Source organism: Coregonus lavaretus, assembly GCF_964263955.1.
Source record: "Coregonus lavaretus genome assembly, chromosome: 4".
Taxonomy (NCBI): Eukaryota; Metazoa; Chordata; class Actinopteri; order Salmoniformes; family Salmonidae; genus Coregonus; species Coregonus lavaretus.
The window spans coordinates 79,024,162-79,042,908 of NC_139991.1; the positions used below are offsets into that span (position 1 = coordinate 79,024,162).

The 18,747-nt window shown below is 44.0% G+C and overlaps 1 protein-coding gene across 1 annotated transcript in view; it reads right to left on the reverse strand.

The window, feature by feature from the left end:
* LOC311127207 (ciliary neurotrophic factor receptor subunit alpha-like) overlaps nt 1-18,747 on the reverse strand; it is a 271,986-nt gene that overhangs the window by 78,426 nt on the left and 174,813 nt on the right. The window contains exon 4 of the mRNA XM_084159001.1: nt 17,808-17,974. Within this exon, the coding sequence (XP_084015127.1) occupies nt 17,808-17,974 (167 nt within the window). The remainder of the gene's footprint in view (nt 1-17,807; nt 17,975-18,747) is intronic.

An 18,747-nucleotide genomic window follows, 5' to 3' on the forward strand; every position in this document is an offset into this window, starting at 1 on the left:
GACGCATCGGAGGAGGGCGTGGGTGCGGTCCTCTCCCAGCGGCACGGTAAGCCAGAGAAAATGTATCCCTGTGCCTTTTTCTCAAAAAAGCTTAACCCCGTTATAGAGGAACTATGGAGTTGGAGACAGGGAGCTGTTGGCGGTGGTCCTCGCTCTGGAGGAATGGAGACACTGGCTGGAGGGCGCAGTCCATCCTATCCGGATTCTTACTGACCCTCGGAATTTGGAGCACATACGGGCAGCAAAACGGATGAACTCTCATCAAGCCAGGTGGGCCCAATTACTTACTCGATTTCAATTAATTCTGTCCTACCGCCCAGGATCCCAGAATGTGAAAGCTGACGCACTCTCCAGGATGCACCATACCGGAGAAAGGAAGGATCTGGAGGGGTCCTATCCTGCCCGCGTCTCTCATCGTAGCACCTGTTGTTTGGGATGTAGACGAAGACATCCGCCTGGCGACTCAGGAGGACCCGGCACCTGCCAACGCCCCTACGGGGCGCTTGCATGTATCCACCATTGTCCGGGACCGCCTGCTTATCTGGGCGCACACCACCCTTATGGCAGGGCACTCCGGTATTACGCAAACCCTGCATTCTCTGGCACAAAAGTACTGGTGGCCCACCTTGGCTTCTGATGTGTCCCGCTATGTCAACTCCTGTTCTGTATGTGCCCAAACGAAGACACCTCGGAACGCCCCGTCAGACAAACTAGTTCCTCTCCCAGTGCCTCAGCGAGCTTGGTCACACCTGTCCATAGACTTTGTCACCGACCTTCCACGTTCTGATGACTTCATCACAGTCATGGTGGTCGTAGATTGGTTCTCCAAATCATGCCGTTTTTTGCCACTAACTGGTCTTCCTTCTGCTCTCCAGGTCACTGAGGTCCTGTTCCAACAGGTCTTCCGGCATTATGGACTTCCGGAGGACATTGTCTCAGACCGTGGCCCCCAATTCAACTCCCGAGTGTGGAAGGCTTTCCTGGAGCAGATCGGGGCCACGGCCAGCCTCACTTCCGGGTATAGGCCTCAGTCAAATGGGCAGGTGGAGCTTATGAACCAGGAGCTGGGGAGGTTTCTTCGTTGCCACTGTCAGGACCGGCAGGGTGAGTGGGCCAGGTTTCTTCCCTGGGCAGAATATGGCCAGAACTCCCTCGTTCACTCCTCCACGGGGCTCACTCCCTTCCAGTGTGTCCTGGGGTACCAGCCAGCCCTGGCCCCTTGGACACCCAGCCAGACCGATGCGCCCGCTGTTGACGAGTGGTTCCAAAGGGCCGGACAGGTCTGAGACGCCGCCCATGTCCATCTCCGGCTGTCCACAAAAAACCTCCCTCTCCACCTGCCCTGCAAGAAACTGAGCCCCTGGTTTGTGGGGCCGTTTAAGGTTTTAAGGTCCACCAGCAGATACATGAGGTATCGTACAGGCTGCTCCTTCCTCCTCCTGTTTGAGTAAACCTTGACCTTGTTAATTCCTGCGTCTGCGTCCTGTCTCTTCGTATACTCAGCACTCGTCGTCACAGTATATAGAGAGATGGGTTAGGGTTGACATCACCACAATACAATACAGTATATAGAGAGATGGGTTAGTGTTGACATCACCACAATACAGTATATAGAGAGATGGGTTAGTGTTGACATCACCACAATACAGTATATAGAGAGATGGGTTAGTGTTGACATCACCACAATACAGTATATAGAGAGATGGGTTAGGGTTGACATCACCACAATACAATACAGTATATAGAGAGATGGGTTAGTGTTGACATCACCACAATACAGTATATAGAGAGATGGGTTAGTGTTGACATCACCACAATACAGTATATAGAGAGATGGGTTAGTGTTGACATCACCACAATACAGTATATAGAGAGATGGGTTAGGGTTGACATCACCACAATACAGTATATAGAGAGATGGGTTAGGGTTGACATTACCACAATACAGTATATAGAGAGAGACATCAGACCAAGCAGTACTGTTCATAGAGACACAGGACAAATGGATGAATCTCGACCACACCAATATACATGGGGTACCGGTACGGAGCCAGTAGGAAACGGGGGGGGGGGGGGGGGGGGGGGGGGGGGGGGGCGAGCATGAGAGCTTCAAGTATCTCGGTGTCCACATCACTAAGGAATTAACATGGTCATCACTGGGGCTCCAAACTCCAGACTCCCAAGTCATAGACTGTTCTCTCTGCTATCGCATGGCAAGCAGTACCAGTGCAATAAGTCTGGAACCAACCGGATCCTGAACAGCTTCTATCCTCAAGCCATAAGACTGCTAAACAAGACTGAAAAATACCTAATCAAATAGCTACCCACTGCTGCTACTGTCTATCTATCCTGTTGCCTAGTCACTTTACCCCTACCTACAGTATACTGCTGCTACTGTCTATTATCTATCCTGTTGCCTAGTCACTTTACCCCTACCTACAGTATACTGCTGCTACTGTCTATTATCTATCCTGTTGTCTAGTCACTTTACCCCTACCTACAGTATACTGCTGCTACTGTCTATTATCTATCCTGTTGCCTAGTCACTTTACCCCTACCTACAGTATACTGCTGCTACTGTCTATTATCTATCCTGTTGTCTAGTCACTTTACCCCTACCTACAGTATACTGCTGCTACTGTCTATTATCTATCCTGTTGTCTAGTCCCTTTACCCCTACCTACAGTATACTGCTGCTACTGTCTATTATCTATCCTGTTGTCTAGTCACTTTACCCCTACCTACAGTATACTGCTGCTACGGTCTATTATCTATCCTGTTGTCTAGTCACTTTACCCCTACCTACAGTATACTGCTGCTACTGTCTATTATCTATCCTGTTGCCTAGTCACTTTACCCCTACCTACAGTATACTGCTGCTACTGTCTATTATCTATCCTGTTGTCTAGTCCCTTTACCCCTACCTACAGTATACTGCTGCTACTGTCTATTATCTATCCTGTTGTCTAGTCACTTTACCCCTACCTACAGTATACTGCTGCTACTGTCTATTATCTATCCTGTTGTCTAGTCACTTTACCCCTACCTACAGTATACTGCTGCTACGGTCTATTATCTATCCTGTTGCCTAGTCACTTTACCCCTACCTACAGTATACTGCTGCTACTGTCTATTATCTATCCTGTTGTCTAGTCACTTTACCCCTACCTACAGTATACTGCTGCTACTGTCTATTATCTATCCTGTTGTCTAGTCACTTTACCCCTACCTACAGTATACTGCTGCTACTGTCTATTATCTATCCTGTTGTCTAGTCACTTTACCCCTACCTACAGTATACTGCTGCTAAAGTCTATTATCTATCCTGTTGCCTAGTCATTTTAAACCTACCTACAGTATACTGCTGCTACAGTCTATCTATCCTGTTGCCTAGTCATTTTAAACCTACCTACATTACACACTGAGTCTACCAAACATTAGGAACACCTTCCTAATACTGAGTTACACACCCCTCTCTTTTGCCCTCAGAACAGCCTCAATTCATCAGGGCATGGACTCTACAAGGTGTTGAAAGCGTTCCACAGGGATGCTGGCCCATGTTGACTCCAATGCTTCCCACAGTTGTGTAAAGTTGGCTGGATGTCCTTTGGGTGGTGGACCATTCTTGATACACACAGGAAACTGTTGAGCGTGAAACCCCCAGCAGTGTTGCAGTTTTTGACACACTCAGACCGGTGCGCCTGGCACCTACTACCATACCACTTTCAAAAGTACTTAAATAATTTGTCTTGCCCATTCACCCTCTGAATGGCACACATACACAATCCATGTCTCAATCGTCTGAAGGCTTAAAAATCCTTCTTTAACCGGTCTCTCCTCCCGTTCAACTACACTGATTTAACTGGATTTAACAGGTGACATCAATAAGGGATCATAGCGTTCACCTGGATTCACCTGGTCAGTCTGTCATGGAAAGAGCAGGTGCTAATGTTGGAAAGTCTCTGTCTTAATGTTGTTTATACCCCTTTGACTTATTCCACATGTTGTGTTGCCTGAATTTTAAATATATTTTTTTTCTCACCCATCCACACCCAATACCCCATAATGACAAAGTGAAAACATGTTTTAGAAAATGTTGCTAATTTATTGGAAAATAAATTCAGAAATATATAATTTACATTTTAGTCATTTAGCAGACGCTCTTATCCAGAGCGACTTACAGTTAGTGAATACATATTTTTTTATACTGGCCCCCCGTGGGAATCGAACCCACAACCCTGGCATTGCAAACGCCATGCTCTATCAACTGAGCTACATCCCTGCCGGCCATTCCCTCCCCTACCCTGGACGACTTGTGCGCCGCCCATGAGTCACCCGGTCGCGGCCGGCTGCGACAGAGCCTGGATTCGAACCAGGATCTCTAGTGGCACAGTTAGCACTGCGATGCAGTGCCTTAGACCACTGCGCCACTCAGGAGTACATAATATTTACATAAGTATTCACACCCCTCAGTCATTACTTTGTAAAATCACCTTTGGCAGCGATTACAGCTTTGCACACCTGGATTGTACAATATTTGCACATTGTTTCTTTTTTAAATTCTTCAAGCACTGTCAAGTTGGTTGTTGATTATTGATAGACATCCATTTTCAGGTCTTGATCTTTAAGCCGATTTAAGTCAAACTCTAACTAGGCCACTCAGGAACAGTCTATGTCGTCTTGGTAAGCAACTCCAGTGTAGATTTTACCTTGTGTTTCAGGTTATTGTCCTGCTGAAAGGTGAATTAATCTCCCAGTGTCTTGTGGAAAGCAGACTGAACCAGGTTTTCCTCTAGGATCTTTCCTCTGCTTAGCTAAATTCAGTAAATTTTTTATCCTGAAAAACTCCCCAGTCCTTAACGATTACAAGCATATTCATAACATGATGCAGCCACCACTATGCTTGAAAATGTGCAGAGTGGTACTCATTAATGTGTTGTATTGGAACACTTTGTATTCAGTATCACTTTAGTGCCTTGTTGCAAACAGGATGCATGTTTTGGAATATTTGGGCTGATAGCTGAAACATTGAGATGATGGGCTGACAGCTGAAACATTGAGATGATGGGCTGATATCTGAAACATTGAGATGATGGGCTGATATCTGAAACATTGAGATGATGGGCTGACAGCTGAAACATTGAGATGTTTTTAATTTTTAATTTCACCTTTTTTTAACCAGGTAAGCCAGTTGAGAACAAGTTCTCAATTACAACTGCGACCTGGCCAAGATAAAGCAAAGCAGTGCGATAAAAACAACAGAGTTACATATGGGGTAAACAAAACATAAAGTAAAAAATACAACAGAAAATATATATACAGTGTGTGCAAATGTAGCAAGTTATGGAGGTAAGGCAATAAATAGGCCATAGTGCAAGATAATTACAATAGTATTAACACTGGAATGATAGATGTGCAAGAGATGATGTGCAAATAGAGATACTGGGGTGCAAATGAGAAAAATAAATAACAATATGGGGATGAGGTAGTTGGGTGGGCTAATTTCAGATGGGCTGTGTACAGGTGCAGTGATCGGTAAGGTGCTCTGACAACTGATGCTTAAAGTTAGTGAGGGAGATAAGAGTCTCCAGCTTCAGAGATTTTTGCAATTCGTTCCAGTCATTGGCAGCAGAGAACTGGAAGGAATGGCGGCCAAAGGAGGTGTTGGCTTTGGGGATGACCAGTGAGATATACCTGCTGGAACGCATACTACGGGTGGGTGTTGTTATGGTGACCAATGAGCTAAGATAAGGCGGGGATTTGCCTAGCAGTGATTTAGAGATGGCCTGGAGCCAGTGGGTTTGGCGACGAATATGTAGTGAGGACCAGCCAACAAGAGCGTACAGGTCACAGTGGTGGGTATTATATGGGGCTTTGGTGACAAAACGGATGGCACTGTGATAGACTACATCCAATTTGCTGAGTAGAGTGTTGGAGGCTATTTTGTAAATGACATCGCTGAAGTCAAGGATCGGTAGGATAGTCAGTTTTACAAGGGCATGTTTGGTAAAATGAGTGAAGGAGGCTTTGTTGCGAAATAGGAAGCCGATTCTAGATTTAACTTTGGATTGGAGATTCTTAATGTGAGTCTGGAAGGAGTTTACAGTCTAACCAGACACCTAGGTATTTGTAGTTGTCCACATACTCTAGGTCAGACCCGTCGAGAGTAGTGATTCTAGTCGGGTGGGTGGGTGCCAGCAGCGTTCGATTGAAGAGCATGCATTTAGTTTTACTAGTGTTTAAGAGCAGTTGGAGGCTACTGAAGGAGTGTTGTATGGCATTGAAGCTCGTTTGGAGGTTTGTTAACACAGTGTCCAATGAAGGGCCAGATGTATACAAAATGGTGTCGTCTGCGTAGAGGTGGATCTGAGAGTCACCAGCAGCAAGAGCGACATCATTGATATACACGGAGAAAAGAGTCGGCCCAAGAATTAAACGCTGTGGCACCCCCATAGAGACTGCCATAGGTCCAGACAACAGGCCCTCCGATTTGACACATTGAACTCTATCTGAGAAGTAGTTGGTGAACCAGGCGAGGCAGTCATTTGAGAAACCAAGGCTATTTAGACTGCCAATAAGAATGCGGTGGTTGAGAGAGTCGAAAGCCTTGGCCAGGTCGATGAAGACGGCTGCACAGTACTGTTTATTATCGATCGCGATTATTATATTGTTTAGGACCTTGAGCGTGGCTGAGGTGCACCCATGACCAGCTCGGAAACTGGATTGCATAGCGGAGAAGGTACGGTGGGATTCGAAATGGTCGGTGATCTGTTTGTTAAAAACTTTCGAAAGGCAGGGCAGGATTGATATAGGTCTGTAACAGTTTGGATCTAGAGTATCATCCCCTTTGAAGAGGGGGATGACCGCGGCAGCTTTCCAATCTCTGGGGATCTCAGACATTACGAAAGAGAGGTTGAACAGGCTAGTAATAGGGGTTGCGACAATTTTGGTGGCTAGTTTTAGAAAGAAATGGTCCAGATTGTCTAGCCCAGATGATTTGTAGGGGTCCAGATTTTGCAGCTCTTTCAGAACATCAGCTGTCTGAATTTGTGTGAAGGAGAAGCGGAGGGGGGGGCATGGGCAAGTTGCAGCGGAGGGTGCAGAGTTGGTGGCCGGGGTAGTGGTAGCCAGGTGGAAAGCATGGCCAGCCGTAGCAAAATGCTTGTTGAAATTCTCGATTATTGTAGATTTATCGGTGGTGATAGGGTTTCCTAGCCTCAGTGCAGTGGGCAGCTGGGAGGAGGTGCTCTTATTCTCCATGAACTTTACAGTGTCCCAAAACGTTTTGGAGTTAGTGCTACAGTATGCAAATTTCTGTTTGAAAAAGCTAGCCTTTGCTTTCCTAACGGCTTGTGTATATTGGTTCCTGACTTCCCTGAAAAGTTGCATATCGCAGGGGCTATTTGATCTAATGCAGTACGCCACTGGATGTTTTTGTGCTGGTCAAGGGCAGTCAAGTCTGAGGAGAACCAGGGGCTATATCTGTTCTTAGTTCTGTATTTTTTGAATGGGGCATGTTTATTTAAGATTGAGAAAAAATTACTTTTAAAGACCAACCAGGCATCCTCTACTGACGGAATGAGATCTATATCCGGCCAGGTCAATTAGGAAGGCCTGCTCGCTAAAGTGTTTTAGGGAGCGTTTGACAGTGATGAGGGGTAGTCGTTTGACCGCGGACCCGTTTCGGACGCAGGCAATAAGGCAGTGATCGCTGAGATCCTGGTTGAAGACAGCGGAGGTGTATTTAGAGGGTAAGTTAGTCAGGATGATATCTATGAGGGTACCCATGTTTACGAATTTAGGGATGATGGGCTGACAGCTGAAACATTGAGATGATGGGTTGATATCTGAAACATTAAGACGATGGGCTGATAGCTGAAACATTAAGATGATGGGTTGATATCTGAAACATTGAGATGATGGGTTGATATCTGAAACATTAAGACGATGGGCTGATAGCTGAAACATTAAGATGATGGGCTGATAGCTGAAACATTTAGATGACAGCTGAAACATTGGCGCCGGAGGAGATGGCGGACGTTTTACATTCTCCACCAATTGTGCTATTTTGTGTGTTTTTTAGCATTGTTTGTAACTTATTTTGTACACCATGTTTCTGCCACCGTCTCTTATGATGGAAAAGAGCTTCTGGATATCAGAACAGCGATTACTCACCTCGAACTGGACGAAGATTTTTTCTTTAACGAGTCGGATGTGAAGGATTTACTGCAGAAACCGGACCAGGCCCAAATCCCTATCATTCGCATGAAGAAAAGACGCAGGTCCGGGTGCCTTGTGTGAATTCGAGTGGGTAACCCGCCTCTACCATCCTTCCAACGTGCAATCATTGGAGAATAAACTGGATGAGCTCCGTTCAAGACTATCCTACCAATGGGACATTAAAAACAGCAATATCTTATGTTTCACCGAGTCGTGGCTGAACGACGACATGGGATAATATACAGTTGGCTGGGTTTCCATGCATCGGCAAGACAGAACAGCAACCTCCGATAAGACAAGGTAATGAAGGTCTGTCAACAACTGGTGCGCGAAATCTAATATTAAGGACGTTTTATTAAGGTTTTGCTCACCTGAGGGAGAGTATCGCATGATAAGCTGTAGACCACACTATTTACCAAGAGAGTTTTCATCTACAGTGGGGAGAACAAGTATTTGATACACTGCCGATTTTGCAGGTTTTTCTACTTACAAAGCATGTAGAGGTCTGTAATCCAGAAAATCACATTGTATGATTTTTAAGTAATTAATTTGCATTTTATTGCATGACATAAGTATTTGATCACCTACCAACCAGTAAGAATTCCAGCTCTCACAGACCTGTTATTTGTTCTTTAAGAAGCCCTCCTGTTTTCCACTCAATGCCAAGAGTGTGCAAAGCTGTCATCAAGGCAAAAGGGTGGCCATTTGAAGAATCTCAAATATAAAATATATTTTGATATGTTTAACACTTTTTTGGTTACTACATGATTCCATATTTGTTATTTCATAGTTTTGATGTCTTCACTATTATTCTACAATGTAGAAAATAGTAAAAAATTAAGAAAAACCCTTGAATGAGTAGGTGTGTCCAAACTTTTGACTGGTGGTGTACTTACGCCTATAGCCATTTATATACCCCCATAAGGCTCTGGTCAAAGTAGTGCACTACACAGAGAATAGGGTACATTGATACATTGTCTTGCTGTTAATTAATAAGATAATTATACATTATCTCCACATTGTTTTCCAACAGGAATCTTGATGCAAACCAAAGCATGCATGAAATTGTTTTTATTTCTGCACATGGTGCATCATTGTCTCTCTAAATTAATTTGACTCACAACTCAACACGGCATCAACCCAGGCGCTGAACTCACAGCACAGGAGGAGAGGATCATACCCACCCAGTGTTTCATTCATCTGTATAAATCAAGGAAGGCAATGTTTTCTAAAGGTACTCTGAGAATCCACATACTGTAGAATCAGCATTTTCATTACTACTCTGTCCGTATGCAGCCATGTATTGAAACGCTTAGCTACCACCCTGTCTGTAGCCTAGGATGGAAACACTTTAGGAACCACTGGAATTACCATCTGTGGCTTCTTCTCTAGAGCTCTGAGGCCTAGGCTCTGAGGCCCACTATAGGACTAGTCTGGTTTTGGTATTTGGTATTTTATTAAGATTGCGAAAGCAGCAGCTACTCTTCCTGGGGTCCACACAAAAGCAAGATGTGCCGCTCTGTTCTGGGCCAGCTGCATCTCAACTACGTCTTTCCTTGCAGCACTCGACCACACGACTGAATAATAATCAAGATAAGTCAAAACTAGAGCCTTCAAGACTTGTTTTGTGTGGCGTCAAAAAAAGCATCTGTTTATTACAGACAGACCTCTCCTCATATTTACAACCATTGAATCTATATGTTTTGAACATGACAGTTTAAAATCTAAGGTAACACCAAGTAATTTAGTCTCCTCAACTTGTTCAACAGCCACATCATTGATTACCAGATTCAGCTGAGGTCTGGAACTTAAGGAATGATTTGTACCAAATACAATGATCTTAGTTTAAGAGATGTTCAGGACCAGTTTATTAATGGCCACCCATTCCAAAACAGACTGCAACTCTTTGTTAAGGGTTTCAGTGACTTCATTAGCTGTGGTTGCTGATGCGTATATGGTTGAATCATCAGCATACATGGACATACATGCTTTGTTTAAAGCCAGTGGCAGGTCATTGGTAAAAATAGAAAAGCGTAGAGGGCCTAGAGAGCTGCCCTGCGGTACACCACATGTTCAATTTTTTATTTTTATCTATTTTGATACGTCTGACATTAGAGAAGCTTCCATTAAAGAAAAGTTATATTAGATCGATAGCTCTGAATCCACGATATGGCAGAGGTTGAAAAGCCATAACACATACGTTTTTTCAACAACAGGTTATTGTCAATAATATCAAAGGCTACACTGAAATCTAACAGTACAGCTCCCACAATCTTCTTATTATCAATTTCTTTCAACCAATCATCAGACATTTGTGTCAGTGCAGTACATGTTGAGTGCCCTTCTCTATAAGCATACTGAAAGACTGTTGTTAATTTGTTTACAGAGAAATAGCATTGTATTTGGTCAAACAATATTTTTTCCAACATTTTGCTAAGAGCTGGCAGCAAGCTGATAGGTCTGCTGTTAGAACCAGTAAAGGCCGCTTTACCACTCTTGGGTAGCAGAATGACTTTGGCTTCCCTTCAGGCCTGAGGAGAAAGACTTTCCTCTACAGCGGCTTGCGAAAATATTGACCCTCTTCGCATTTTTCCTATTTTGTTGCCTTACATCCTGGAATTAAAATATTCCAAGACATTTAAATGTTTCCCCTTAAACCACTCGAGTATTGCTTTAGCACTGTGCTTAGGGGCATTGTCCTGCCCCCCTTGATGGAGCTCAGTGGAGGAATGTTTCTCTGAGGAAAGGAAACCACCTCGCTGCTTGCTGCTCCACACGGGGAAAGTATTCACACCCCTTGACTTTTTCCACATTTTGTTGTGTTACAGCTTGAAATTAAAATGGTTTAAACTGAGATTTTGTGTCACTGGCCTACAAACAATACCTCATAATGTCAAAGTGGAATTACGTTTTTAGAAATGTTTACAAATTAATAAAAAATGAAAAGCTGAAATGTCTTGAGTTAATAAATATTCAACCCCTTTGTTATGGCAAGCCTAAATATGTTTAGGAGTAAAAATGTGCTTGACAAGTCACATAATAAGTTGCATGGACTCACTTTGTGTGCAATAATAGTGTTTAACATGATTTTTAAATGACTACCTCATATCTGCACCCCACATATACAATTATCTGTAAGGTCCCTCAGTCGAGCTGTGAGTTTCAAACACAGATTAAACCACAAAGACCAGGGAGGTTTTTCAATGACTCGCAAAAGAAGAGCACCTATTGGAAGACCAGTAACATTTTAAAGCTGGGATTTCACCATGAGGCCAGTGGTGACTTTAAAACAGTTACAGAGTTTAATGGCTGTGATAGGACAAAACTGAGGATGAAGCAACAACATTGTAGTTACTCCACAATACTATTCTAAATGACAGTGAAAAAAACGAAGTCTGTACAGAATTCAAATATTCCAAAACATGCATCCTGTTTGTAATAAAGTAAAACTGTAAAAAGGTGACAAAGAAGCTAACTTTATGTCCCGGATACAAAGCGTTATGTTTGGCCCAAATCCAACACAACACATCACTGAGTACCACTCTTCATATTTTCAAGCATAGTCATGTTATGGGTATGCTTGTCATCTGTAAGGACTAGGGAATTTTTGGGGGATGAAAATAAATGGATTGGAGCACAGGCAACATCCTAGAGGGAAAACCTGGTTGTGTCTGCTTTCCAGAAGACACTGGAAGACACATTTCTCTTTTACAGTGGCTTGCGAATGTATTCACCCCCTTGGCATTTTTCCTATTTTGTTGCCTTACAACCTGGAATTAAAATAGATTTTTGGGGGGTTTGTATCATTTGATTTACACAACATGCCTACCACTTTGAAGATGCAAAACATTTTTTATTGTGAAACAAACATGAAATAAGACAAAAAAAGTGAAAACTTGAGCGTGCATAACTATTCACCCCCCCAAAGTCAATACTTTGTAGAGCCACCTTTTGCAGCAATTACAGCTGCAAGTCTCTTGGGGTATGTCTCTATAAGCTTGGCACATCTATCAACTGGGATTTTTGCCCATTCTTCAAGGCAAAACTGCTCCAGCTCCTTCAACTTGGATGGGTTCCGCTGGTGTACAGCAATCTTTAAGTCATACCACAGATTCTCAATTGGATTGAGGTCTGCGCTTTTACTAGGCCATTCCAAGACATTTAAATGTTTCCCCTTAAACCACTTGAGTGTTGCTTTATTACTACTTGATGGAAGACTGAAACAGTTTTCCCTCAAGAATTTCTCTGTATTTAGCACCATCCATCATTCCTTCAATTCTGACAAGTTTCCCAGTCCCTCCGATGAAAAACATCCCCACAGCATGATGCTGCCACCACCATGCCTCACTGTGGGGATGGTGTTCTCGTGGTGATGAGAGGTGTTGGGTTTGCGCCAGACATAGCGTTTTCCTTGATGGCCAAAAAGCTCAATTTTTGTCTCATCTGACGAGTACCTTCTTCCATATGTTTGGGGAGTCTCCCACATGCCTTTTGGCGAACACCAAAAGTGTTTGCTTATTTTTTTCTTCAAGCAATGGCTTTTTTTCTGGCCACTCTTCCGTAAAGCCCAGCTCAGTGGAGTTTTTGGCTTAATGTGGTCCTATGGACAGGTACTCCAATCTCCGCTGTGGAGCTTTGCATCTCCTTCAGGGTTATCTTTGGTCTCTTTGTTGCCTCTCTGATTAATGCCCTCCTAAATGCCCTCCTTGCCTGGTCTGTGAGTTTTGGTGGGCGGCCCTCTCTTGGCAGGTTTGTTGTGGTGCCATATTCTTTCAATTTTTTAATAATGGATTTAATGGTGCTCCGTGGGATGTTCAAAGTTAATAATTTTTCAATTTTTGATAACCCAACCCTGATCTGTACATCTCCACAACTTTGTCCCTGACCTGTTTGGAGAGCTCCTTGGTCTTCATGGTGCCGCTTGTTTGGTGTTGCCCCTTGCTTAGTGGTGTTGCAGACTCTGGGGCCTTTCAGAACAGGTGTATATATACTCAGATCATGTGACAGATCATGTGACACTTAGATTGCACACAGGTGGACTTTATTTAACTAATTATGTGACTTCTGAAGGTAATTGGTTGCACCAGATCTTATTTAGGGGCTTCATAGCAAAGGGGGTGAATACATATGCACGCACCACTTTTCCATTATGTATTTCGTATACATTTCTTTCACACATTATTTTTTTCATTTCACTTCACCAATTTGGACTATTTTGTATATGTCCGTTACATGAAATCCAAATAAAAATGTAATTTAATCCAAATTAAATTACAGGTTGTAATGCAACAAAATAGGAAAAACGCCAAGGGGGATGAATCCTTTTGCAAGGCACTGTAGGCTCAGATTATAAATATGACAGATAGGAGTGGCTATAGAGTCAGCTACCATCCTCAGTAGCTTTCCATCTAAGTTGTCAATGCCAGGAGGTTTGTCATTATTGATCGATAACAATAATTTTTCCACCTCTCCCAAACTAACTTTACAAAATTCTAACTTGCAATGCTTTTCTTTCATCATTTGTTTTTTTACGCATGAGTACTCACTGTTTGTTGTTGACATTTCATGCCTAAGTTTGACGACTTTGCCAATGAAGAAATCAAAAAAATAATTGGCAACATCAAATGGTTTTGTGATGAATAAGACATCTGTTTCGATGAAAGATGGAGTTGAATTTGTCTTTCTGCCCATAATTTCATTTAAAGTACTCCAAAGTTTTATTTTTCCATAATTCCTTATATCATTGATCGTGGCTTCATAATACAGTTTCTTCTTCTTTTTGTTGAGTTTAGTCACATCATTTCTCAATTTGCAGTAAGTCAACCAGTCAGATGTGCAGCCAGACTTATTAGCCACTCCTTTTGCGCCGTCTCTTTCAACCATACAGTTTTTCAATTCCTCATCAATCCATGGAGCCTTAACAGTTATAACAGTCAGTTTCCTAACAGGGGCATGTTTATCAATAACTGGAGGAAGCAATTTCATGAATTCATCAAGTGCAGTGTCTGGATACTCCTTATTAATCACACCAGACCAACAAATATTTTTAACATCATCCACATAAGAGTCACAGCAAAATATTTTGTATGATCTCCCGAGTGGTGCAGCGGTCTAAGGCACTGCATCTCAGTGCTTGAGGCGTCACTACAGACCCCCTGGTTCGATTCCAGGCTGTATCACAACCGGCCGTGATTGGGAGTCCCAAAGGGCGGCGCATAATTGGCCCAGCGTCGTCCGGGTTTGGCCGGTGTAGGCCGTCATTGTAAATAAGAATTTGTTCTTAACTGACTTGCCTAGTTAAATAAAAAATACACTATTTTAGGCCCAGCTGTTGGAACTTTGTCTTTCCTGGATATAGCCACTATATTGTGATCACTGCATCCAATGGGTACGGATACAGCTTTAGAACAAAGTTCTACAGGATTAGTAAAAATGTGATCAATACATGTGGATGATCTTGTTCCTGTAGTGTTTGTAAACACCCTGATAGGTTGATTAATAACCTGAACCAGATTACAGGCACTGGTTACAGTGAGAAGCTTCATCTTGAGCGTACAGCTTGATGAAAAACAGTCAATATTCAGGTCCCTAAGAAAGTAGACCTCTCTGTTTACATCAAATACACTATCAAGCATTTCATACATATTATGTAGATATTGACTGTTCGCACCTGGTGGCCTATAGCAGCACCCCAAAATAAAATGCTTTAGATGTGCCAAGTGAACCTGCAACCACAACACTTCAATAACACTTGACATAAGATATTCTCTAAGCATTACAAGAATATGGCTCTGAATATATACAGCAACTACTCCACCATAAGCATTCCTGTCTCTTCTATAGATGTTATGTCCTTGTATTGCTACTGCTGTATAATCAAATGAATTATCTAAGTGAGTCTCAGAAATGGCTAATATATGAATGTTATCTGATGTTAGCAAGTTATTGATTTCATGAACCTTATTTCTAAGGCTACATACAGTGGGGAGAACAAGTATTTGACACACTGCCGATTTTGCAGGTTTTCCTACTTACAAAGCATGTAGAGGTCTGTAATTTTTATCATAGGTACACTTCAACTGTGAGAGACGGAATCTAAAACAAAAAAAACAGAAAATCACATTGGATGATTTTTAAGTAATTCATTTGCATTTTATTGCATGACATAAGTATTTGATCACCTACCAACCAGTAAGAATTCCGGCTCTCACAGACCTGTTAGTTTTTCTTTAAGAAGCCCTCCTGTTCTCCACTCATTCCCTGTATTAACTGCACCTGTTTGAATTCGTTACCTGTATAAAAGACCTGTCCACACACTCAATCAAACAGACTCCAACCTCTCCACAATGGCCAAGACCAGAGAGCTGTGTAAGGACATCAGGGATAAAATTGTAGACCTGCACATGGCTGGGATGGGCTACAGGACAATAGGCAAGCAGCTTGGTGAGAAGGCAACAATTGTTGGCGCAATTATTAGAAAATGGAAGAAGTTCAAGATGACGGTCAATCACCTTCGGTCTGGGGCTCCATGCAAGATCTCACCTTGTGGGGCATCAATGATCATGAGGAAGGTGAGGGATCAGCCCAGAACTACACGGCAGGACCTTGTCAATGACCTGAAGAGAGCTGGGACCACAGTCTCAAAGAAAACCATAAGTAACACACTACGCCGTCATGGATTAAAATCCTGCAGCGCACGCAAGGCCCCCTGCTCAAGCCAGTGCATGTCCAGGCCCGTCTGAAGTTTGCCAAAGACCATCTGGATGATCCAGAGGAGGAATGGGAGAAGGTTATGTTGTCTGATGAGACAAAAATAGAGCTTTTTGGTCTAAACTCCACTCGCTGTGTTTGGAGAAAGAAGAAGGATGAGTACAACCCCAAGAACACCATCCCAACCGTGAAGCATGGAGGTAAAAACATCATTCTTTGGGGATGCTTTTCTGCAAAGGGGACAGGACGACTGCACCGTATTGAGGGGATGATGGATGGGGCCATGTATCGCGAGATCTTGGCCAACAACCTCCTTCCCTCAGTAAGAGCATTGAAGATGGGTCGTGGCTGGGTCTTCCAGCATGACAACGACCCGAAACACACAGCCAGGGCAACTAAGGAGTGGCTCCGTAAGAAGCATCTCAAGGTCCTGGAGTGGCCTAGCCAGTCTCCAGACCTGAACCCAATAGAAAATCTTTGGAGGGAGCTGAAAGTCCGTATTGCCCAGCGACAGCCCCGAAACCTGAAGGATATGGAGAAGGTCTGTATGGAGGAGTGGGCCAAAATCCCTGCTGCACTGTGTGCAAACCTGGTCAAGACCTACAGGAAACGTATAATCTCTGTAATTGCAAACAAAGTTTTCTGTACCAAATATTAAGTTCTGCTTTTCTGATGTATCAAATACATATGTCATGCAATAAAATGCAAATTAATTACTTAAAAATCATACAATGTGATTTTCTGGATTTTTGTTTTAGATTCCGTCTCTCACTGTTGATGTGCACCTATGATAAAAAATTACTACATGCTTTGTAAGTAGGAAAACCTGCAAAATCGGCAGTGTATCAAATACTTGTTCTCCCCACTGTATATTAATATGGGCTATTTTCAGTCCTTTCCTGGGTAGCTTATCAGAGATAGACATAATACTGAAAAGAGCAAACAAAGCAAGATAAATAAATATTCATTCAGCAGTCCATTAATCAGTTGGTGTGTGTGTGTGTGTGTGTGTGTGTGTGTGTGTGTGTGTGTGTGTGTCTCTGTGTGTGTCTCTGTGTGTGTGTGTGTGTGTGTGTGTGTGTGTGTGTGTGTGTGTGTGTGTGTCTCTGTGTGTGTCTCTGTGTGTGTGTGTGTGTGTGTGTGTGTGTGTGTGTGTGTGTGTGTCTCTGTGTGTGTCTGTGTGTGTGTGTGTGTGTGTGTGTGTGTCTCTGTGTGTGTGCGTGTGTGTCTCTGTGTGTGTGTCTCTGTGTGTGTGTGTGTGTGTGTGTGTGTCTCTGTGTGTGTGTCTCTCTCTGTGTGTGTGTGTGTGTGTGTGTGTGTGTGTGTGTGTGTGTGTGTGTGTGTGTGTGTGTGTGTGTGTGTGTGTGTGTGTGTGTGTGTGTGTGTGTGTGTGTGTAGGCTTGACTCTCTCATCCCTTCCAGGATGCTGGGCCTCATCCCAAACTGCACCCTATTCCCTGTGGGTCCTGGTCTAAAGTAGTGCACACTATAGGGAATAGGGTGCCATTTGAGGCACATCCATTGTGTCAATACAGAGAGGATTGTTGAAGGTTATATCCTTCAGTCTGTTTCAGCATTATTAACCTACGGAGTCTTGGCTTTGTTAATGACTCCTAATGACTGACAGATGTTGTCTGTCTTAACAAACTTCTGCTGTCTGTCCTAATGAGTTTTACCAAGTTATAATTAGTCTGCCTTCAAGTGCAGGTTGCTGTTATAGAGAGTTGGCTATATAATAAACAATGAATGCTGTGATGTGAAGGTTGATACAGCTTGATAGGACAGGTTGTCCTGAATGATATTTGGCTGGTGAGGTGGGCTAACATCAAGGTTGTATTGAGGTCAGCGCTAAAACAAAACAACAATGTTCTACGTACCTATGTTGAACTCTTCGAAGGTGATGGTGGTGGAGGCTTGTCCGAGGGCGTTGACGGCCGTGACGTTGACTCTGTAGGGGTAGCTACTGAACACCTCAGGGAACTTAACGTGACAGCGGTTCTTATGGACCGTATCCCTCGTTACTTCTAGGGATTCCTGGTTGTGTCTGAGAGGAGAGATGGAGAGATGGAGAGAGAACAACAGAGAGGGGGGAGGAGGACAGAGCGGCGGGGGAGGATGACAGAGAGGGGGGAGGATGACAGAGAGGGGGAGGATGACAGAGAGGGGGAGGATGACAGAGAGGGGGAGAATGAGAGCGAGAGGGGAGGATAACAGAGCGGCGGGGAGGATGACAGAGTGGTGGGAGGATGACAGAGAGGGGGGAGGATGACAGAGAGGGGGGAGGATAACAGAGAGGGGGGAGGATGACAGAGAGGGGGGAGGATAACAGAGAGGGGGGAGGATGACAGAGAGGGGGGAGGATAACAGAGAGGGGGGAGGATGACAGAGAGGGGGGGAGGATAACAGAGAGGGGGAAGGATGAAGAGGTGGGGGAAGATGACAGAGATGGGGGGGAGGATGACATAGAGGGAGGAGGAGGACAGAGAGGGGGGAGGATGAGAGCAAGAGGGGAGGATAACAGAGCGGCGGGGGAGGATGACAGAGTGGTGGGAGGATGACAGAGAGGCGGGAGGATGACAGAGAGGCGGGGGAGGAGGACAGAGAGGCGGGAGGATGACAGAGAGGGGGGAGGATAACAGTGAGGGGGAAGGATGAAGAGGTGGGGGAAGATGACAGAGATGGGGGGAGGATGACATAGAGGGAGGAGGAGGACAGAGAGGGGGGAGGATGAGAGCAAGAGGGGAGGATAACAGAGCGGCGGGGGAGGATGACAGAGTGGTGGGAGGATGACAGAGAGGCGGGAGGATGACAGAGAGG